Source organism: Canis lupus, chromosome 30, assembly GCF_003254725.2.
Source record: "Canis lupus dingo isolate Sandy chromosome 30, ASM325472v2, whole genome shotgun sequence".
Taxonomy (NCBI): domain Eukaryota; kingdom Metazoa; phylum Chordata; class Mammalia; order Carnivora; family Canidae; genus Canis; species Canis lupus.
In genome coordinates, this window is record NC_064272.1 from 9,789,484 (window position 1) to 9,813,168 (window position 23,685).

Consider the following 23,685-nt stretch of genomic DNA (forward strand, 5'->3'; position numbering starts at 1 on the left):
AAAATAGGGACCTATTACTTTCCTGAAATGGTTTTCCTTGTCTCCACAGTATTTTCCTGAATCGGGATCCCTCCACCATGCCTGACCCTACTGACCAAATATCAGAGAAAATTCCATCAGAAGAGTATTTCCCCCAGGCTGCTGCTTACCCTCCAAGGACAGGACACTTCAGTAAGAATGCCCACTGTTCTTCAGGCAGGGGGCCTCTCTGCACTGCCAGGGGGGCCTTGGCAAGGAAAGGAGCCTCAGTCTCAGGCACCTGCCTCACTGTGAGTTCTGAGTCTGCCAGCATCCAGGAAATGGAAAGAGCGGGTAAGCAGCCCTGTCGGATGGTGTCTCAGAGCTTAGCATCTCTGGATCATTCAGTTAACAAGCTAAAGCCAAGGGATAATAAGCCAGTTGCACTCACTCCCTCCACCTATATCAGGTGGGGTAGGGGACTAGCAGACTCTGACCACACACGAGCTGAGTGGCAAAAAGAAGAGAACCTTGGAACCCACAAGACTGCTAAAGGAGCCTGTTGCAGTTCCTCACAACCCTGTGGACCCAAACAGGCATCTGGGCATGGAAAGGCAGCCGAGATTTTCTGGGTGGAATCCAAACCACCTTCTCAAAGCAGGGCATCAAAAAGGCAGCAGAGGGTGCTGGTCAAAGACATTGTAAAAAAGTCCTCTTGTTTGCCTCATGGCAGCCCATTGAGGAGGCAATACCACGTGGGAGACCCAGATTCCACATCCTCACTCACAGATTCCAGCCCAAGAGTTGATCATATAAGAGATAGAAATGGGGACTTATCTGATACAAATAGCAGGTACTCAGTGGATTCTCTCTCCTGTGTCTATGCCAAAGCCCTAATGGAGCCACTGAAGCCAGAGGACCCCCAGGGGAAGGAACAGGGTCTTCCAGAGCCAGAGAATTCTGAAAGTGATGACAGCCAAATATCTGAGGACTCGCTGGCTGAGAAGGGGTATGAAAGCCCACCAGACAACCCAGGGAGCAGTTACCTCCCCAGTGGTCATGGCCACCCCAGGACCAGAGTTATGGCCTCTGTGAGGGGCTTTACCACATCCTCAAACAGTGGACTATTCACCCAAACTCACAGGAGCTTTTCCCTGGATAGCCTGATTGATGCCAAGGAGGAGCTGAGGGAAGAACAGCAAGAAGAGGGTTTCTTCAGTTCAGCTGACGAGATGCCCACAGAGACTTTTTGGCACCTACAGACCTCCAGTCTGCCCATAGTAGAACAGGAGGCAATGTGTAGACTTGGTCCCATCAGCAATGGAACGGTAGCCAGGCTGGATGCCATCCTGCCAATGAGCAGTTCATTTTACCTTGGTCCCCCGCCCCAACCCCCCTGTGAGCAACCTGAGTCAGAGGTAGAGGCAAGCTCCTCTGAACAGACAAACATGCTCCAAGGCCTGCAGCTTTCAAGAGGGAGTCCTCTGTTGTCCATGGATTCCTGGTTTTCCTGTGACTCTAAGATAAATTCCAGTAGCCCCTCAGGAATAGTGGGTTCTTTATGTCCAAGTCCTGATGTCCAGGAATCTCAGCCCCATGGTTGGGAGAGGCCTGGACATGGGCAAAATATAGAAGAACTAAAGCCATCAGGGGCAGAAATACTCCTGCCCTATACCTCCAAACTACCCCAAGGTGGTACTGAGCTGCCCTGCTGTGTAAGAGGTGTGTACACAATCCCTGCTTCTGATACATCCAAGCTATCATTTTGGGGGTCTCATAGGCTTCTTCAGCCACGAGTTGCTGGCATCTTCCAGGCCAGAGGTATCCCTGACACAGCCCAGGAAGGCAACTCTGAAGCATCCAACAACTCCAGTGTTTCAAGTGTTTTGGCTGCCTCTGCTGCCTCATTCACTCATGTAGGCAGTACCCACGAGAGGGACTGGGGTGCCCTTCAGCAAAAGTACCTCCCTGAACTGTCCCATCCCGTGTTGGAGGCTATAAGAGAATCCAGGCCAACTTTCTCCTCCCTTGAGGAAGACTCTGCTTCCTTGACACAAGGTTCTGGCAAAGAAACAGATACGCTGTTGCCAGTTGGTTCTGGGGTATCTAGCAGTCTGGATTTCAGCAACTTTCCTGTCCATTTATCCAAAATTCAGTGTTTGAGAGCAGAGAAAGAACAGGACAGTTTGAGTGCAGAGCTAGAAGGTACTTCAGATTTCTTTACAATTAGAGAGAAAGAGGTGAGTCATAGTGGAACTTACTCAGCAGATGTAGAATCATTGACTTCTGGAACTACAAATGTTGTACCAGTCTTTGCAGCAGAGAGCAAGATGGCAAATTCCATGAGAGAAGTATGTCAAGTCAAGCAGAACAACTTGGAAGAGTCTTCTCAGAGTAGTGGAAAGCCTCAGAGGATGAGTTCCTCTGATGAATGTTTTTTCTTGAAAAGTCCTTGTCACAGTAATATCACCATAGTCAGTAAAGAAAACCACTGGCCCCAGGGCTGGGCTCCTCCCATGAAGAATAGTGCAGCCCAGGAGGGGCAGTTAAGTCACCCTGGCTACCCGCCCCTGCAGGAAGAGAAGGTAGACTATCAGGAAAGCTCCAGGGAAGTGGTTAGAAGGCACCCAAGTGTTTCGTTTGCATTTCTGTCAGGTCCAAAGATGTACCCCCACTCTGGTGCCTGGAATCCACTCCCATCTTCCTTGCAGCCACCTCCCTTGGAGACATTCTATGTGACCAAAAGCCGGGATGCCCTGACAGAAACTGCCTTAGAGATCCCGGCTTGCAGAGAATCAAGAGTGCCTTCCCCATCCCCCAGAGAAGCCTGGGGCTTTGGTCATGACCACCAAGTTCTCCAAAATATTTATTTTAAGAATAATTTTCCAGTGCTGTTACAAAACCAGAATTCCAAGACTGCCTCATCTCAACAGGTCACAGCAGGAAGGCCAGTTGATCTGAACACCAAGGAAGTTAGCAGAGAAAGAGGGAAGTGCCCTGGAAACATTGAAGAAGAAAGCCATAATTCAGTTTATTTTTTTGTTGCTCAGAACAAACATTTTCTTTCATCTACTAGCACAAAAGTATGTGAATTTGAAAATCAAGTTGGAATTTTAAATAATCACAATCTTTCAGCACTTAAGGAGAGAGAAAAGGCCACTGTACAGTCCTGTTGCAATGTTTGCTCAAGCCATTCTAGGTCTAGGAAACCTCTCCTTGTTTGTGAGTCTGAGGCAGATGGGGAAGAAGAGCAGGATCACAATGTAGTTCTAAGACAGACCCAGGCCTTAGATATGAACAGACAGTTTCCTTCTGGGGCCAGGTCTGATTTCATCTATGAAACCATCAATTTAGCCCTTGACAACGATATGCTGGGGGAAGCTGCTATTTCTTTACAGTCCAGATCAGTACATCATAGAGTAAGTGGTCCAAAGATAATGGCCCCAGATGAGAGTCCAGCCCACAAGGGTGAGAGGAAAAATGAATCTGGGCTTCTTGGGAAAGCTTTCCATCCCAAAGATAGCTCAAAAGAGTTTAAGCATCCAAAGACAGAGTCTATATATGAAAGATTCCAGTCAGTTACATGCTCTCAGGAAAAAAACCTGAATGAATCCAAAGGCCCCGGAAGGTCAGAAGAAATGTTAAGCCCCAAAGAAGAACCTTCTGGAAAGAAACAGAATAAAAGAGTTAACAGTGGTGATGAAATGGCCAGGCTAATTAGGAGTGTAATACAGCTGGAAGATGGCATCTTGGAAATTGAATCCAAGCAGAATAAGCAGCTATCTGCTTCCCAAACACTGGGAGTCGGTAAGGAGTTTGTGTTCTGGGACCAGAGGGACCAGGAGATGGCTGACTATGTCCTGAGGCCAAGCAGCTTTGGAAACTACGTGTCTTTGAAGGATCAGCCATCTTCTCCAAAACAGACGGATGACGTTACCTTTAGGGATAGTGAAGCTAGAAAAATGGAGGTTGACAGTAGCACTGGGGAAGGTCTCCAGGCCCAGAAAATCACCTTGAGCCCCTTTAGGTCAAGGGAATGTATACAAGACACTAAGTTTGCAAAAGAGGACACTTGCCCAGCTGTATTAAACAGATCCTCCAGGGACACTTGTGATTATGTAAGGACATGTACAGTTTGTAGAGAGTTCACAGACACTTGTGCTAATCCAAGAACCAAAGCACTGGCTAGTGCTCTGCCACTGCAGCCCAGCCCCAAGATGTCTTCTGAGAAGGAGAGTGAGGCAGAGAATGCATCTGCAAGCCCCCCCACAAGGCAGCCTTGTGGCTTGGGAAGTCTTGAGGAACTGGAAACTGTGAAAGATTTTTGGGAAACCCAAGTTGCCAAGTGTATAAGTAGTTCTAAACAAGAGGAGCCTAAAGTTCAAGGTAGAGTTGAAGAAATGGCTGTGCGAAGAGGAGGGAACCTACAAGAGGAAAATACAGTGGTTTCACTGATTCAGCAACTTCCTAGCCCAAGCCAGTGCTGTATCGGCACATCTTCCAGCCAGGAGATTGGTCCATTGCTGAGCCAGCCAGATTTCTCTGAGGCTCCTCACGGAAACCTGCATAGTTCCTTGCCCTTGAATTCTCCAAGGCTGCCAAGAGACTGTCTTCATGTACACGATACTGTAGGCATCTCTTCAGTTGACTATGTACTGGATCCCACAATTTTGAAAATACCTAACAGTCCCTTGGTAACTGGAGCAGAAAGTCAGGACCTGTGTGGCGAGCCCCAAAGCCATAGCCCTCAGGGAACTATTAGAGAGGGCTCCTCCTCGGCACACTCTGCTTGGTGTGGGTCTGTGATATCCACGTCCATGAGATCTCATGGTCAGTTCTGTGTATCAGAGAACATTCCCCTGGGGGCAGAGGGCAAGAGATCAGTAAGTACCCAAGACCAAGGAGGGGACCTCAGAAGCATCTTGATGGGCTTGAGTTCCAGAGATGGTTTTGCTTCTGAAACTGAGGCAGCTGTACAGAGAGGAACAGAAAGAGCCACTTCCCTGAACAGGGCCTCTAGCCCACTTGAAAAGAAGGCCAGCTGCCTCTTAGAAGAGGGTAACAGTCAAGGCTGTCCGGCAGAGGAGGCTGAGGATCTCTATCTTCCTAGTGGTACATTCTCAGCACCTGTGTCCCTGCCAAGGATGCCTCTCCCAGAGCGCTGTGCTCATACATCCATGGGCTTGGGTGTGTTGGAAGAGATCACACAAGCACAAGCCGAGGGAAAGCAGCTTCATGACTTGGGGGCTGGAGGCAATATTCTTCCATACTATGAGACTTTACTAGGACCTGAATGTTCTTCAGGGGTCACTGACCAGTCGTTGTCAGATAGGACCAGAAATGAGGCTGAAGCACAAAGATTTCATGTAGCCTCTCTCTCTGCTGAACCAGGACATCTATTGACTAATGAGAGGAAAGTTTCTCAGGCCACACCCCTCCCTGCAGACAGCTTTCAACATCTGCCCAGCACAGAGACTCACATAGTCCCACAGCCTACCTCACAGATTTCCTCCCATGTAGCCCCAACTCTAGGAAAAAGCTATTGTTCTGGAGAATTGAGACTTTTTCTGGGAGCTGGTGAACAGTTGGTATGTCACTCCAGTTCTTCTGGAATCATAGAGAAAAAGAAAAAAGCAACCACAACACCTTCCTCTGCTGATCCTGAGAGCTCAGGCAATTTTCCTTCAGTAGCTGTAGAGGACAGGAGGGAAATACCAGAGAAAGTAGTGGCTGCCTTACCTTCTTGGACCCCTCTGAATGACCCTGGCATGATTCCTCACAGGGGAAGCCATTCAGCTCTGCAGGCGACTATAGAGGCCACGCTCCCTGGTGGTCAGGAGAGCAGCCCAGCACATCAAGAACCTAGAATTCTAGATACCACTTATGGAGGAAGTTCAGGTAATGTCTTAGTGGCTGCAAAGGGAGGAAAAACAACCTGTTTTGAAAGTCAGCTTGTGACCTGTGATGTTCAGAATTCTGTCAGCCTTTCAGGGTGTATCCAAGACTACGCTCCATGCCTTGAGGCTTTCACTGGCTTAGAAGAAGGGAGGGCAAGTCCCAAACAGGGTACCAACCTGCCTAGAGCTCTGAGAAGGGTTGAACTGGAAGCTCCCTCACAGCAGCGTGTGAAGAGGAAGGAGAGTGTTGGCTGTGGGCTGGCGGAAACCTGCCATGGTGGCAGCAAACATTCTAGACTGACTTCATTGCCAGATCAAAGACCTAGCCCAAGTCCTGGGGGAGTTCAGGAAGAAGCCCAGTGCAGATGCCCACGGGAAGCTTCATACTGTGTTGTCTTCTTAGGGAACATTGAACACAGCAGGACTCTTAGTCTATCTAGGGGGCAGGAAGACAACAGAACAACTCCTTGCCATTTGTGCAATCCTAAACCCATTGCTTCTCTTATCTCTTTCTCCCCACTCTCCACTTTACCGGGTTATAGAGATGGTGACTTGGGAAAAGAGAGTTCCAAGGCTGCCCTCCACACTCTCCAGCCACCCTGCATAATGCCTTCCAGAATCAGTGGAATGGATGAGAGAGGAGAAAGCTGTTCCAGGGAACTTGAAGGGCTCTTGGCACCTGGCCTTGAGCCCAAGGTCATTCATAGAGAATTTGGGCCAACAGACAGCAGCACTCAGGAGCCTTCTGCTTCTGCTGCTGTCCTATCTCTGGTTCAAGGAGTCAGCTCCCCTTCTGCCCCTGGTATGAGGACAAGTTCACTGAGCCACTCAGTGGCTGATGGAAGCTCAAGGTCAGTAGAGGATCCTGAGAAAGAGGTGGCTGAGAAGAAACCCAGCACAGAGCTTGAGACTGCCTTTTCCTCTGCAGACATGTGCTCTGAGCCACTGAGGAAATTTCAGGGCAGCTCTGTAGGTGGCCAGAATACACAAGAGTCTCAAACCAAGCCAGAACTACCTTTAACAGTGGAGAGACCACACACCCTGAATTTAAGTGAAGGATCTGTTGAGAGTGAGCTTCCAGGGGAACCACAGCATGGATGTTTAGGAAATGTAATCCAGCATCTTCCAGAAAAGCCACAACTTTCCACTGAATTCAGAGATCACAGTGGCTTGGGTCCCCAAGCTAAGTTTGTAGCAAAGTTAAAACACATCTCCAGGCACCAAGCTGATGGTCCTTGGGAGGAGGAGGGTCAGCAGAGAGACCAGGCTTTGAGTGGTAGTAAAGAGCCTGCCCAAGACAGGAGTTCTCAACCTTCCCATGAAGGTGGCTTGGATGGCTGTCAGATTAGAGATGCAGGCACGGAGGAGGCATCTACAGCCAAGTCCTTTGTGTCTAAGATGTTCTTGACAGGCTTCGAAGATTCAGCCACCATGCCTTTGGGACAAAGTGGAGCCCCACGGCTCACACCCCAGAGTCCTGGCCTGCCTGCCTCTGGCAGGGAGCAGCCAGCTCCCCACCACAGGTGCTCACTTCCTGTGATTGCAGTCTTCTCTGGCCCCAAACACTCCAGGTCCTCCCCCAGACCACAGTTCTCCGTGGTCAGCTCTTCCCGGTCTCTTCAGGAGCTGAATTTGTCTGTGGAGCCCCCTTCCCCCACAGATGAGGATATACAGGAGCCTAACAGATTGTGGTCTCCACATCACAGAGACTATTTCTCGGATGAGTCAGCAGTGAGAACATCTCTGAAAGCTGAGGGCTGCAGTCAGAAAGCCTCATCTAACGCGGACAATAGGACTGATAATCACTGGCCCCCAAAACCTACTACCCCTCCTTACCCAAGGTCATCAGCTCTTTCTTGCATGCCAACCCCTGATTTCATGGCCAGCTGGACACCCAGGACCCTGGAAGAGTCCTGGCAGGAAAATCTGGAGAGACCGGGTAGCCAGGCGAGGCCTGAAAAGTGGCACTCCGAGGCAGACAAAAAAATGTTACACTTTGACTCCAGTGACATCAATCCCTACATCCTCTCCTCCCATCCAGAGAGGCCTGTGCAGATTGGCTGGAAGCAGTATGTGTTTGGCAGTGCATTAGATGTCTCCTGCGGCCAGACACCCCAGGGCCTGATACCATCAAACAAAACGCGTTGTTCAAGCATGGACAAGGGCCTAGAACATCAGAACTCTCCACTGTACTCCCACCTCAGCACCCATGCCAATGCACGGGACCTGTCGAGCACACACAGCAGTATTGGAAATGCCCAGGGTTCATGTGAGGCCTGGGGAGTATGGGGTTCCTCATTTGCCTTGGGGAACCTCCACATCCTGAACAGCCCTGAAGGAGCAACCCCCAGTAAGGGTGCTGACAAGAGAGCCCAGTTCTGGGACACCCCTGATGAAGTAGGCTGTCTGAGGAATGATCCTCTCTTGGCTGAAGGAAGTGCGGCAAGTCCAGTAGATGAGATTATGCTGCTGTATCCATCAGAGGTGGGTGGCCCTGTGGGACAGTCCAGGATAAACACCTTGGAGCAGGGCACACAGACCCTGGGGTGCAGTCTCCACTGGAGCTCCACCGACATCTCTGCTCAGCCAGAAACCCGTGCAGTGCCAGTTTCTGGTCTGGTCTCCTGGACTAGCATGCATAATCTCTCTCTCCACCTCTCACAGCTGCTGCACAGTACCTCAGAGCTGTTGGGGAGTCTCTCTCAGCCAAGTGTGGCTGAAAAGGAGCAGAACATCAAGAGGGAGACCCCAGATGAAGTGACCCAGGCCCTTATGATAGATGGCTATACTCAGACCACCATGGACAAGGGCATCCAAACTGACCTGGCCTTTCCACCCCTGCACCTCCAGGCCCCAGAGGCCGGCCCTCAGGAGGTCAGTGGGGTCCTTGAAGTGCTGGGCTCAGATATTCCCATTATGTTCCCTCAAGAACGGGGACATGTCACGCATAACCTTCAGAAGAGAGAGACAGAGGAAATGACATCTAAAATGGCAAGGCCCTCAGAACTTCAGGAAGAAAGTACCCACTGCAGGCCACAGAGCCTTCCAGCATCCACATCCCACGTAAGGTTTCAGAAAGCCCACTTTGGGCAGAACCTCCCTTCTGTGAGCCCTCAGGCCTTTCCAGATGCCTCCCTGCCTCCCAGCTCCCAGCCAGAGGTGCCCTCCTGCCTGGCCGTTGGCAGCCCTAGCCTCAGCAGCTCCCAATCCCCAGAGCCCTGCCTCAGTGCTGCAGAGTCTGTCAGGGATCCTCAGGTCGAGAAGGGGCTGGGCACCATTGGTACATTGTTGGTGGACAGAGCCTCCTCCCCAATCCTCACACTTAGTGCCAGCACCCAGAGGTTGGGGTTCCCCTCAGACTCTTTATCTCTCACAGTCCCCTCAGCTTGTCCTCCTGAAGGCCACCAGAAGCTTGTCTCCAGCCCAGACCTTCTCCTTGACACCTCTAGGTTTCCAGTGGTTAATAATCCTCAAACTACTGATGAGTCAGGTGGCTCCCAGAGAGTGGGGGCTCTATGTGGGGAAGGCAGAAGTCCCTTAGAAAGGAGTGATGGCAGGCCATTCCTCAAGATAAGCTCCCCAGATGGCCTACCGCAGAGCCCGAAACTCCAAGTTTGTTTGTTAGAGCAGCCGCCTCAGCAGCTTCAGCCCAGGACAACCACCTTGATCCAAAGTGGACTGCCACCACCCTCACTGAGGAGCCAGAGCCAGAGGCTGGCCAATGGCCTTGTGCCCGATGACCTGGCTTCCTTGGAGTGTGACCCAGTGAGCAGTAGGGGGCCAAGTCGATGGCAGAGCAAGACAGAACACGGGGATGAGAGTTCAGCATCTCCAGTGGAGCCACAACCCACTCTGGATTTTTTGTCTTCAAGGGAAGACCTCCAGCCCCTCATCCCTTGCCCTGTCTCTGGGTTGACTGAGGGCTCTGTCCACAGAGCCCTGTCCACAGGGCTCCAGGGTTCTGCTTTGGGCCCAACCGAGGCCTGCCAAACTGAGATGTTGCTGTGCTCTGGTTCCCAGGTGTGCGTGGCCCCTGAGCCCCAGCATCACAGCCTGAGGGACTTCCCAGTGCATAACAGATATACTCATTGGTGTGGGGTTCAGGATGGCTCCCCTGTGGGGCTAGGCTTGATGGAGTCACTGGGGCCCAGATGTGATCTTAGCTCTGGAGAGCAGGGACAGAAGCCCCTACAACCTCCTGATGACCAGAGCCAGGGTCCTCACTGGTCGCAGAGGGAGCAGATCCCCCTACAAGTGGGGGCCCAGAACCTCTCTCTCAGCATGGAGCTCACAGAAGCAAAACTGCACCACGGCTTTGGGGAGGCAGATGCCCTGCTGCAGGTGCTACAGAGCGGGACAGGGGAGGCGCTCTCTGCTGAGGAGCCTGTGCGGTCCACCTGGGAGGAGCTCTATGCCCGGTAAGGGCCCCTAGCCTGGCAGGGAAGGGCAAGGGGTGGGCTGAAAGAGAATCAGAGAAGGCTAATAGCTGTATATTCCTGTTTCCCTTGCTAAGTTCTGGGATCTTCCAGGGATCAGAGGTAGATCTTAAGATGAAGAAGGGCATTCGGGGCCAGCTTCAGTGAATTGATCACATTTTGTCTCAGGCAAAAACAAACCATTGAGACCCTCCGGAGAGAGCGGGCTGAACGACTTCAGAACTTGCACTGGATGCAGATCAGGCCCCGGAAACAACTGAGTCTCCTGCCCAACAGGGATCTCCCCACCCGGGACCTTGACCTACCCAGCAGGCGCCGAGAATACCTGCAACAACTGAGGAAGGATGTTGTGGAGACCACCAGGTAAGGATGGGCCCAGAACCCAGCAGAGAGCAGGTTGTATGTAGGGTGAGAGGGCTGTGGAGAGCAGGGCCTGGAGAGTGGAAACTGCAGCTTCCTTTGACAGGAGTGATTCCAGGAGTGGGCCCTCGGCTCCTTTTGGCAAGTAGAAGTCACTGTGGGAGAATAGGGCAAGGAGGGTGGGGAAGAGGAGGATGTGAGAGGGATAGCATGGGGGCAGAGGTCATGGGAGAAGGCAGACCGTGGCTGTGACCTACTGTGTAAGACAGTAGGCCTGAGCCTCAGAATGGGTTGTAAAACTAAACTGTAGGCAACGAGGATGGGTCCTTCCAGAGGATGGTATTAAATAGATCTGGGATGAGTAGCCCAAGGCTCTCACCCACCCACCCACAATGTTAGAGGGCATCTCTCCACCCTATGGTTTTCCTCAGGAGCCCAGGGTCAGCATCACGGTCTGCTCACCCCGCCTCTGACATAGCAGTGATGCTGCAAGAATACCAGCGTGCCCGTGAGGAGGCCAAGGTGGAGATTGCCCTGGCCCGGGACCGGCTACGGGAGAGGACTGAGCAGGAGAAGCTGAGAATCCGCCAGCAGATCATCTCCCAGCTGCTAAAGGTAGGGAGTGGGGCAAACCAGTGATGTCAGGGTAGGCCTAGACCTGGGGGCAGACATCAGACTGGGTCAGCCTTCACTGGGGCTGCCTCTGAGTCTCGGGATGTAGTATCTGGAGGAAGGTGTTGGACTCCATTGCACTAGGTCAAAGCTGTGCTCACTCTTTTTACACATCATCCTCCTCTGACTAGCTCCTGTCCCTAGGCCAGAGTCTGGGAGGAGGCAGCTTTGGTGTTTTTAGTTGGGGCAGGCATGTGGGGAGGCATGAGAGTTTCAGGTTGAGGTAGGAGGCACTGGGAGATGATGGGTGCTGGGGAAGTGGGAAGGGGTGGTGTCAGGGGTGGAGTGGGTAGTGAAGGGTATACCAGAAGCTGGTTGACAGCCCCCTGTCCTTCTCAGGAAGAAGAAAAGCTGCACACCCTGGCCATGTCCAACTCCCTGAGTACCAGCTCCAATGGAAGCCTCTCCTCTGGTGTTACCTCTGGCTACAATAGCAGCACAGCCTTGCCAGACCAGCTCCAGTCCCCAGACAGTGTGGTGAGTAGGCAGATGCTGGCAATGAGCCAGGGGCCAGAACCACTGAGGCAGGAATTGGGGCAGGAAATTCTGCCTCTTGGATGCCGCTGCTGACATGAGCCCTTCTCATGGATGATAGATAGCCTTTGGTTTTTCCCTTTAGTTTTGTCTCCCCCTCCCTGTTTATTCACCCAACAACTGTTTATTTTGTAAGTAGGCATTGGAGCCTCTTATAAGAGTGAGCAAAACCATTCTTGTCCTTAAATCTGTTAAGAGGGATAAATACAGTTTATTTTGTGATTATTTAATCACCATTGCAGTAAGTTGTATAAAAAAGGGGTTCTAAATTAACATAAAACAAGATCTGATCTAGCGTGGCAGTCAGCAAAGATGTTCTGAAGAGGGTGCGTTTAAACTGAGACCAGGATGGGTAAAAGGCATTTAACAGAGGAAGAGCTTAGTGCTGGGGAATTGGCCGTTAGGAGAGATTGGGGGCTGGGGAACACAGTCTTCCAGGCAGAGAGTATGGCAAGTGAAGCCCTGAGTTTGAGGAACTAGAAGGCTAGTGTGGCTGGAGTATAGTGAGACAGCAGAATGACTTGAGGAAGGACTAGGAAAGGTAAGATCACACAGACTGCTCCAAATTCTGGACCTTTTTGGATCCATGTGATGACTCCTCAGAAGCTGGAGTAAAGCTTTGATGCAAGGGAGCAAGAGCAGGAGATGACAGGAGAAGGGGGCAGAGCAGCTGTGGGGAGAGCTGTTGATGAGCATTGCCTGTCTTAGAGCCCTGCCAGTGAGGATGAGCACAGGGGAATGCGGTGGACAGAGGACAGCTGCAGGGCGCAGGAGCCCACTCTGTGAGAGGAGGGGACAGGCTGGAGTGGGAAGCAACATGCACTTCTGGCTTGAGCAGCTGAAGGGCAGTGATGGCGGCAGTGGCGTGGAGCATTGGAGGACAGGTTTTGTAGGGAAGATGGCGAATCTGGTTTTGTACTTACTGGGTTTGTAGTGCCTGTGAGAAATGCAAGGGGAGCTTAGAAGTAAGATCTGGCTGAGGATATAAGATTTGAAATTCATGGGATCCCTGGGTGGTGCAGCGGTTTAGCTCCTGCCTTTGGCCCAGGGCGTGATCCTGGAGACCCGGGATTGAATCCCACGTCGGGCTCCCGGTGCATGGAGCCTGCTTCTCCCTCTGCCTATGTCTCTGCCCCCCCCCCCTCTCTCTCTCTCTCTCTCTGTGACTATCATAAATAAATTTAAAAAAAAAAGATTTGAAATTCATTTTATAGTAAAACTTCACATAGTAAGAAAAATAATATTTAGACATTAGCAAAGGACATACATCAAGTTTATCTTTCAGTCTCCTGTTTACCCTCCCCAGAAGCAATCATCCATCCTAGTATGGTGTATATTTCCAGAGGCATTCTGGAATACGTTCTTTGTTTTAATATCTATAAAAATGTGCATATCTTTAAATTTTCTTGTTTTTTATATGTACTTTTTCTATTTAAAATTTTATTTTTAAATTTTATTTGTTTTAATTTTATTTAAGTTCAATTTGCCAACGTATAGTATAACAGTGCTCATCTCATCATGCTTTTTTGTTATATATAAACATATATGTTTTTAATATATATATATATATTTTAATCTCTTTGAGAATGTGCATATCTTTCTAAAGCAAATGCATGGCAGCATACTGTGCCTACTTTGTCCCTTTTCATCCTGAAGAATGTCTTTCGGACAGAAAATCTGCTGCTGACTCATCCTTTTTAACATCTAAGATAGTGTTTCCTTTTTCTCTTTGCATGTTTTAAAATGTAATATTTTGCATAGACAATCTATTCATATGGTAGAAAAGACAAAAAATACAGACATCTATAAAGTGTATAGGGAAGTACCTGTTCCTATCGCCTGAGAACCTGGTCCTCCTCCTTTACCCCACCCAAGGAAACAGAGCTGTTGTGCAGGGGATTGGGGGGAGGGATGCTATTCTCCTACCTTCAAACCTGGGGTTGATTTCAGTCTTTTGCTTCAATAAGTAACTTTGTGCATGTGTTGTTTCATACATGTACAGATATATGTGAGGTAGATTCCCAGAAGTGGACTCCTACAAATAGTATATGCATTTGAGATCTTAATATTGAGAAGTTTTACCTTACAGATGAGGTAAATTTATACTCCCACCAGCAATAGGGGGTAGACACCTTACCCTCACACTCTCACCAACATGTTATCAAATGCTTGAATTTTTACTGAGCTATCTGTTCATATTTTTGGCTTATTTCTCTATATTTTTCTTAACAATTTCTGGAGTTCTTCGTTTTCTTTTGACTTTGCTTATTGTGTTTGGAGCCATTCAGAAATTTTGATTTCTCAGTTTTCCTTTTTTTTTAAGATTTTATTTATTAATTTCAGAGAGAGAAAGAATGCACAAACAGAAGGAGGGGGAGAGGGAGAAGCGGACTACCCACTGAGCAGGGAGCCTGATGTGTAGGGCTCGATCCTGGGACCCTGAGGTCATGACCTGAGCTGAAGGCAGACGGCTAACAGACTGAGCCACCCGACACCCATGGTTTTCCTTTTAAGTGTCCATGTTCTGATCATAATTAGAAACACATTCTTTTTTTTTTTTAATTTTTATTTATTTATGATAGTCACACACAGAGAAAGAGAGAGAGGCAGAGACACAGGCAGAGGGAGAAGCAGGCTCCATGCACCAGGAGCCCGATGTGGGACTCGATCCCGGGTCTCCAGGATCGCGCCCTGGGCCAAAGGCAGGCGCCAAACCGCTGCGCCACCCAGGGATCCCAGAAACACATTCTTCATTCCAAAGTTATAAAAAAAAATTTTCATGTGATTTCTTCTGGAAAGTATATGGTTTTATTTTTCATATTTACATCTTTATTCAAAAAACAATCTTTGTTCATTTTGAACAAAGGTGTGATCCAACTTTGTTCTTTTAAGATAGCTATGAAGTTGTCCTCTGGACAGCTCATCTCTGCTTTCACCAGCTTAAGATGTCAACTTTTCTTTCTTTTTTTTTCTTTTTTTTTCTTTTCTTTTCTTTCTTTTTCTTTTCTTTTCTTTTCTTTTCTTTTCTTTTCTTTCTTTTCTTTTCTTTCTTTTCTTTCTTTTCTTCTTTCTTCTCATCTCTGCTTTCACCAGCTTAAGATGTCAACCAACCTACCTTCCTTTCTTTCTTTCTTTCTTTCTTTCTTTCTTTCTTTCTTTCTTTCTTTTATTTATTTATTCATGAGAGACACAGAGAGAGGGGCAGAGACACAGACAGAGGGAGAAGCAGGCTCCTCACAGGGAGCCTGATGTGGGCCTTGATCCCTGAACCTGGAATCACACCCTGAGCTGAAGGCAGATGTTCAGCCACTGAGCCACCCAGGCGTCCCGATGCCAGCTTTTCTTATATAAGGTTTATAATGTGTTCTACTACTTGTTCTTCTTTTTCTGAGATTTTTTTTAAAGATTATTTATTTGAGAGAGAGCAGAGTGAGTGAAAAAGAATATGAGTAGGGGGAAGGGCAGAGGGAGAGGGAGAAGCGGACTTCCCACTGAGCAGGGAGCCTGATGCGGGCCTGAATCCTAGGACCATGGGATCAGGACCCGAGCCAAAGCCAGACACTTAACCTACTGAGCCACCCAGGTGTCTTTTCTGAGCTTTTCTAGAGTATTTTTTCTTGTTTACTTTTTATGTGAAATTTAGATCAGCTTAATTGTTTCATTTATAAAAACTTGTTCATATTTTTAGTGAGACCATGTTAAATTTATAAACTGACTTAGGGAGAAATCTCATCTTACACTATAGAATTTCCTAACCAAGAACATAGTAGGTTCAAGCCACCTTTTTGTGTTTAAAATTTCCTTGACATGTCTCAATTTCTTGTCAGACTTATTCCTAAATGTTTTATTTTTTTTTTGATACTGTTATAAATAGGTTTTTTCTTCAGTTATGTCTTCTATCTGGTTCTTTTGTTTGTATGAAAGGCACTGATGAATGTTAATTTTGTGTCATGTTGTTTTTTGGACTGTTCTCTAGATCCATACTAATACAGTAGCCACTAGCACAGGTAGTGATCTTATTTTTAATTTAAATTAAATAGAATTGAATCTTAGCTTTTGCTCTTATGTCACACTAGCCACATTTCACATGCTCAATAACCACATATGACAAGTGGCTACCATACTATATAGCCCTGCCTTAGATTTTTTTCAGATATGTAATAGTTATCTTCTGCAAGTAGATATTATTTCAGGGTTTCCTTTCTAATTTTTGTACCAGTATTTTCTTCCTCTTTTCTAATTGCATTACCTAGTATTTCCAGTGTAAATAAAATAATAGTGGTAAGAGTGAGCATCTTTGTCTTCTTCCAGGCTTTAGTGGGAATGCTTCTAGTGTTTCCCTGTGTAATTTGGGTGCTAGTTTTTGAGCTGAACTAGATATATTTTACAATACTAAGTAGACATTCATCTATTCCTGTTTTACAGAGCATTCTTATGTAGCTAGAATGGTTATTTCAGTCTATGGAGATGATCATCTGATTGATAATTTTGAATCATTCTTGCATTCTAGAATCAATTCTATAATACATTATATATTTATGTATATGCTGTATTATTTTAATGTGCTGTCAGAGTCTATTTGCTAATATTTTATTCAAGATTTTTATATCAATATTTATGAGTTTTTTTCCCCTGTAGTTTGTGTTTTTGCAATATGTTTCAGGTTTTGTTAGAGTGTTATATTTCTTTTATAGGAATAAAATGTTCAGGAATAGCTTAAAGGTAATGGAACTTTATACCTATTAAATTGCCAAAAATTAGAAAGTCAGATGTTGGTAGGACTTTTGGGGAATAGGAGCCTTTATACATTCTTATGCTCCAGCAATGAATGCTTGCATAGGTTTGAGGGAACATGTATGAAATTATTTATTAAATAATTATTTGAAGTGATAAAGAGTTGGAAGCCATTTGAAAATTTATTACTGGGAGAATGCCTAGATAAAATGTGGTTGATACAGAGTGCCTGAGTGGCTCAGTTGATTAAGTGTCTGATCTTTAATTCAGTTTGGGTCATGATCTCAGGGTTGTGAGATTGGCTCTACAGTGGGCTTGGAACCTACTTGAGATTCTCTCTCTCCCTCTGCCCCGCCTCCCCGCCCTCCCCCCAGCCAGCACATTAATGGTCTCTCAAAAAAAAAAAAAGGGAGAGAGAGAGAAAGGAAGAGATCTGATGAGGTCAGGAGTTGATAAACAGGGCTCTTGGCCAGATCTCACCCACTGCCTATTTTTATAAATAAAGTTTTGCTGGATTACAGCTTGCCCACTTATTTATGTGTTGTCTGTGAGTATGTTTACAATGGCAGAACTCTGAGTACATAAAACTACTCAAATGGTCCACAAAGCCTCAAATACTAGCTAGACCTTTACAGAAAAAGTTTGCCAATCCCTGGTTTAGATTTTTCCATCTCTTCTGGAGTCCGTTTTTATCCTAATCTGTTAATTTCTGCTTTAAAAAAATTAATTCCTTTTTCTTATAATTTCTAAGTCTATGGTCAGTAATTTTGGAGAATGTGTTTGCTGTTTTCTCATGATTAGATTGAAGTTATGAATTTTTGGCAAAAATACCACAGAAATGATGTGCCCTTCTCATTTGGGGTTGCCAGATAAAAGCAAGGAAAAACACAGGATGCCAGTTAGAATTTTAGACAAACAACAAATGATATTGTTCTATGAGTATGTATCCTACAAGTGCCTTCTCCTTAGTACATTATCAAAGAGGCATGATGTCAGTATGTCTTATTCATGATGTTAACCTTGAAGTTACAGTATTATCTAGGAGTTGTCCACTGAAAGTTACTATTTTTCTCTTTATAAGTAATAAACATTTGGCAGAGATATTTTTAGACTATGCAAACGTCCTGCTTCCCCTCAAACTTTTGCCCACTAATTTGAGCATCCATCATTGTATTTTGCCTGAAAAAAAATTATTACTGTAGTGTTTTAATAGCAATTTTTTATTTCCCTCATTTCTTCTACATGTATTAATTAGAATTTTTCTGTAACGAAGTATTACTCTTCTCTATTTATTCAGGTATTTACTTTTTTAAGTTTGAACTCATAAATATGTTATTCTGTGGGTTATAATCTAATACTATCATTATTAATTTCATTGCTCAAATTGTTTCAGCTTTCCTTATTTGGAGTTCTTTCCCATTGGATCTTGTGATCTTTTAATATGTCCCTCATTTTTTGAGCACTTCCTTTAATTATTTTTATTTATTTTTAAAAGATTTTATTTATTTATGAGAGACACAGAGAGAGAGAGGCAGAGACACAGGCAGAGAGAGAATCAGGCTCCATGCAGGGAGCCCCATATGGGACTCTATCCCAGGACTCCAGGATCACTCCCTGAGCCAAAGGCAGATGCTCAACCACTGAGCCACCCAGGTGTCCTGAGCACTTCCTTTAATTAATTTATTCTTTTATTGTTATAATTCATTGGCTTTTAGTGCATCCACATTTATGTATCCATTACCACAGTCAATTTTAGAATATTCTAAACACAAACCCATCACCCTAGTCCTGGGTAAGCACCACTTTTCATCTCTATGGATTTGCCTGTTCTGGATACTTTATAAAATAGAATCATATAATATGTGGTCCTTTGTGACTGGTTTCTTTCACTTAGCATGATGTTTTCAGGGTTGTATTAATTCCTAAGGTTGCTATAGCAAATTACTATAAACAGGGTGGCTTAAAACAACAGAAATTTATTCTCATAGTTCTTGAGGCTAGGAGTCTGAAATGATCGCATTGACATAGTCATCTTTCCTTCAAAGGCTTTGAGGGAAGAACTTGTTTCATGCTCCTCTCTGGGCTTCTTCTGGTGGCTGGTTGCAGGCAATCTTTGGCATTCCTTGGCTTGCAACTGTATCACTCCCACCTCTGCCCCACCATCACATGGCATTCTCTCTGTATATCTCTTGGTTGTCTTCACTGGCCTTCTTAGAAGGACCTTAGTCACTAGATTTGGGGCCCACTCTAATCCAGTATGATCTCATTATAACTTGATTACATCTGTGAAGCCCCTATTTCCAAGTAGGGTCACACTCACAGATATGAGGGATTAGGATTTAAATTGTATCATTTTGGAAGACAGTAACTAAACTCACAAGGGCTCATCCACATTGTAGCAGATTGTCATTCCTTTTATGACCAGTAATAACACATTATGTGAAAATGTCACATATTAATCATCCATTCATCAGTTGATGAACATTTAGATTGTGTCCACTTTTTGCCTATTATGAATAATGCAGCTGTGAACATTCACAGAGAAGTTTTTGTATGGGAACTATGTGTTAGATCTGTGGAAAAGAACTGTAAGGCATCTATCTGCTAGAACTATGTGAAAGACCTAACAGATTTTTTGAAATCTTAGGTATGGGTATATCCCAACAATCTTTAAAATTCTAGGGCATGATAGTTTAGGGGTGAATATGATTTCAACTCATTCGTATTTAAAGGGTGTCTGAAATTGAGAACCAGGCAGATCCGTCTACTCTGACCGCAAATATGGCTGTGAAGAAATTGGATCCCAAAGATTAGAGGTGGCGGATTTTTGAAGAATGCCCATATTCAAGTGGAGATCAAAGAAGCCCAACTGAAGGAAATCTGGGCTGACAATGACCACTATGGATTGAACAAAAGTTCTTTTTAAAAGATTATTTTGAAGATTATGATTCTGACTTTGAACGAACTATGGTGATTGGCAGTAGAGGGAATCACATGTAAAATTCATTAAATAAAAACTTGCTGACTTAAAGAGTTTTTGTATGGACATATATTTTCATGATTTTTGGGTATATGCCTAGGAGTTGGGTTGATGGGTCACAGGGTAACTGTGTGTTTCAACGTTTTTAACAACTACCAGACTATCTTTCATAGAAGCTTCACTGTTCTAAAGTCCCACCAGCAGTGTATGAGCAGTGTATTTCTCCACATCCCAGTCATCACCTTTTTCTTTATAGCTATCCTAGTTGATGTGACATGGCATCTCATTGTGGTTTTGATTTGCATTATCCCGATGTTTAATGGCTTTGAGCATCTTTCCATGTACTCACTAGCCTTTTATGTGTTTTCTTTGGATAAATATCTATTCAGATCTTTTGTCCATTTTATAATTGGATTGTCTTTTTGTTAAGTTTAAGAATTCATTATATATTCTAGTACAAGTCCCTTATAAATTATATTATTTATAAAAACTGTATCCAATTCTGTGTATCGTCTTTACACTTTCTGGTGATGTCCTTTGAAACACAAATATTGATGCTGTTTACTTTATGTTTTCTTTTATTTCTTGTGCTTTTGGTTTCATATCTAAGAAATTGTTGCCCAGTCCAATGTCACAAAGATTATGCCTATATAGGCATGCATGCCTCATATTATTGTGCTTCACAGATAATGCATTTTTTACAAGTGGAATGTTTGTGTCAGTCCTATATTAAGCAAGTTCTGTCAGCACTGTTTTTCCAACAGCACTTGCTCACTTTGTGTCTTTGTGTCACATTTGGTAATTCTTGAAATATTGCCAACTTTTTCATTATTGTTGTTTTGGTTATGATGATCTGTGGTCAGTGATTATCGCTGAAATCTCAAATGATGGTTAGCATTTTTTAGAAATAAAGTATTTTTTAATGATATGTACATTATTTTTTAAGATTTAATGTACACAGTAAACTATAGTATAGTGTAAACATAACTTTTTTTTAAAAGATTTTATTTATTCATGAGAGACAGAGACGCAGAGACATAGGCAGAGGGAGGAGAAGCAGGTTTGGGATATATAAACACCTTAGTAATATCTTTTGATCCATGAACATGGAACATCTTTCCTTTTATTCAGGTCTTCTTTGTTTTCAACAATGTTTTATGGTTTTCAGAGTATGAGTTTTGAATTTGTTTAGTTAAATCTACTCTTTATTTTATTTTGTTAAATCTATTCTTTTTTATAAATGGACTTTTTTGAAAAGATTTATTTGTTTGAGAGAGAGAGAGTGTGTGATGGGAGGGACACAAAGAGAATCTCCAGTACTCTCACCGCTGAGTGGTCAGACTCTGAGGTCATGACCTGAGCTGAAATCGAGTTGGATGCTTAAGCAACTTAGCTACTCAGGCGCCCCAAGGAGAATTGTTTTCTTAATTTCATTTGCATTTGTTCATTGCTACTTTACAGAAATAGGGTTAATTTTTGAATAGCCATTTTTGTCTCCTCTGCCCTTGCTGAACTCATGTATTAGTTCTGATCATTTTTTAGAAGATTCCTTAGGTTATTCTGTACACCAGATCGTATCATCTGTCTTTGTTGTTGTTCTCTTGCCTCATTCATTGCCCAGGTAGAATCTCCAGTTCAATGTTGAGTAGAAGTGCTGTGAGAGCACACATCCTTGTTTCTGATCTTAGGAGAAAACCGTCCAGCTTTTTACCATTAAGTATGATGTTAACTGTATGTTTTTTGTAGATAAATTTTATCAGGTTGAGGTACTTTCCATCCAGTCTTAGTCTGTTGAGTGTTTTTATCATGAAAAGGTGTTGAATTTAGTCAAATACTTTTTCTGCATCTATTGAGATGATAGTGTGTATTATTTCCTTTATTAACATGATGTATCACATGATTGATTTTTATATGTTGAATTAACCTTGTGTTCCTGGGATAAATCCCAGGAAAGGTGTTTATTTGGTCATGGTGTATACTCCTCTTTCTGTGATGCCAGATTCAGCTTCCTAATATTTTGTTGGAAATTTCTGAGTCTATATGCATAAGGGATATTGATCTGTAGTTTATTTGTGATGTCTTTGGTTTTGCGTCAGGGACTTACAGAATGACTTATAAAGCATTCCTTCCTCTTTTTGGGGGAAGAATTTGTGAAGTATTGATGTTAATTCTTAAATGTTTGGTAGATTTGAAGCTAATGAAGCTAATCTCATCTTGAAATTTTCTTTGTGGGAATTGTTTTGATTATTATTCAGTATCTTGTTAAATATCTGTTCAGATACTGTTTCTTCTTGAGTAAGTTTAATAGTTTGTGTCTTTCTAGGGATTTGTCCATTTCATTTTGGTTATCTAATTTAGTAATATATAGTTAATAGCATTCATTTATTCTTATTTTTTCCCTGATGTAAATATTTAAAGCTAAAAATATCTGCCTGAGCCTTGCTTTAGTTATAGCCCATGAATTATTTATTTCTATATATTTTTAATAATGATTTTGCAATTTTGGTTTGTATTTCTTCCTTGATCCAATTTTTAAGAATTCTTAAAAACTTTTTTGGTAGGCTCTTATGTTTTCCTGATTTTGCTGTTAATTTTTAGTTTGTTGTATGTTTCAGTATGCATGATTTCAGAGAAATGTGATTTCTATTTTTCTGTATCTTTTGAGCGATTTTTGGTTATGAATATTCCCATGGACATCTAAAAATTTTTTTTGTTTTATCATCATGTGGTGTGTGTTGTGTGCTCTGCTTTGAGTGTGAATATGTGTGCCTTTTTTTTGATAATCTGGAAGTCTTTTAAAAATTCTTTTCAGGATCACTTTTATATATTCAAATAGTCTTTATTACTGGATTTAGCAGTTTTCTTTTCACTTTGGCTATAAAACATGAGGAAATCAGTGTATTTCCACCTTGTCTTTTTTTTTTTTCTTTTTGTTACAGTATTTCTATACTGGTTATAATGTTTGCATGCATAGAGATGTTCTTATGCTAGATTAAATTGACTCTGCTCACTTCCAGTAATTGGCCAGGTGTTCTTTATTCCACCCTAATAATTTCTCCCCTCAATTTCTTCCAGAAAGTCTCACATTCTCTAGAATCTGAGTTCATATTCGAAAATTTTGTTTATTGCTTCTATACTTAAAAGAATATCTGTTGGTTCAGTTTCAACAAGTGAGATTGCTAAGTCAAAGGATATGTACATTTTATTTTTTTAAAGATTTTATTTATTATTTATGATAGACATAGAGAGAGAGGCAGAGACACAGGCAGAGGGAGAGGCAGGCTCCATGCCAGGAGCCCGATGCGGGACTCGATCCCGGGGCTCCAGGACTGTACCCTGGGCCAAAGGCAAGCGCCAAACCGCTGAGCCACCCAGGGAGGGATCCCCGGATATGTACATTTTAAATTTAAAATACGTGGGAATGTTTCCAAAGTATACCAGTTTACACTCTTCAGTAATACTTGACCACTCTGCTAACTTTTTTTTTTCCAGTCTTTGCCAGGGTGATAGGCATAAAATACATACTTCATTGTAGATTCAGTTTGCAGTTTGGTTCTGCTCTTGTGTCTGAGATCAATCGCCTTTTCAGGTACTTCACAACCCTTTGTCTCTGTGCTCTGGGCCAGTGTACTATGTCCACTTCTTGAACAGGCTGTTTGTCTTTGCAGTTTGGGAGGCCCTTTTTGTATTAAGAAAATTACCTTTGTGTCATTTGAGATACCAGTGTTTTTTTTTCCTAGTTGTATATTTGTTTTTATTTTATTTATGGTATTTATTACTACCTGGAAAATGTGAATTTTATATTGCCTGGTATTCATTAATCTTTAGTTCATTGGCTTCTGGAATTTGTGCCCTGTTTAGGAAGGCATATCCCCACTATGAGATCATTTTTTAAACTTATATTTTCTTGTAGTAAGAATAAATGTTCCTCCTTTCCATATATTTTTTTTAATTTAAATTTAATTAGCCAACATATAGTACAACCTTAGTTTCAGATATAGAGTTCAGTAATTCATCAGTTGCATATAACACCTAGTGCTCATCACATAACATGCCCTTTTTAATGCCCATCACCCCATTAGCCCATCCCCCCCACCTCTCCTCCAGCAACCCT

At 44.1% G+C, this 23,685-nt stretch overlaps 1 protein-coding gene across 3 annotated transcripts in view; it reads left to right on the forward strand.

The window, feature by feature from the left end:
• The window catches only part of STARD9 (StAR related lipid transfer domain containing 9), a 134,496-nt gene that overhangs the window by 103,116 nt on the left and 7,695 nt on the right, over positions 1–23,685 (forward strand). For 2 of the 3 annotated variants that reach the window (XM_049103984.1, XM_025473048.3), the window contains exons 23-26: positions 50–10,273; positions 10,460–10,654; positions 11,083–11,266; positions 11,663–11,800. In XM_049103984.1, coding sequence (XP_048959941.1) covers positions 50–10,273; positions 10,460–10,654; positions 11,083–11,266; positions 11,663–11,800 — 10,741 coding nt within the window. Of the gene's footprint in view, positions 1–49; positions 10,274–10,459; positions 10,655–11,082; positions 11,267–11,662; positions 11,801–19,323; positions 19,605–23,685 lie in introns of those variants that run through there. The other variant, XM_025473050.3, reaches the window with a different exon arrangement.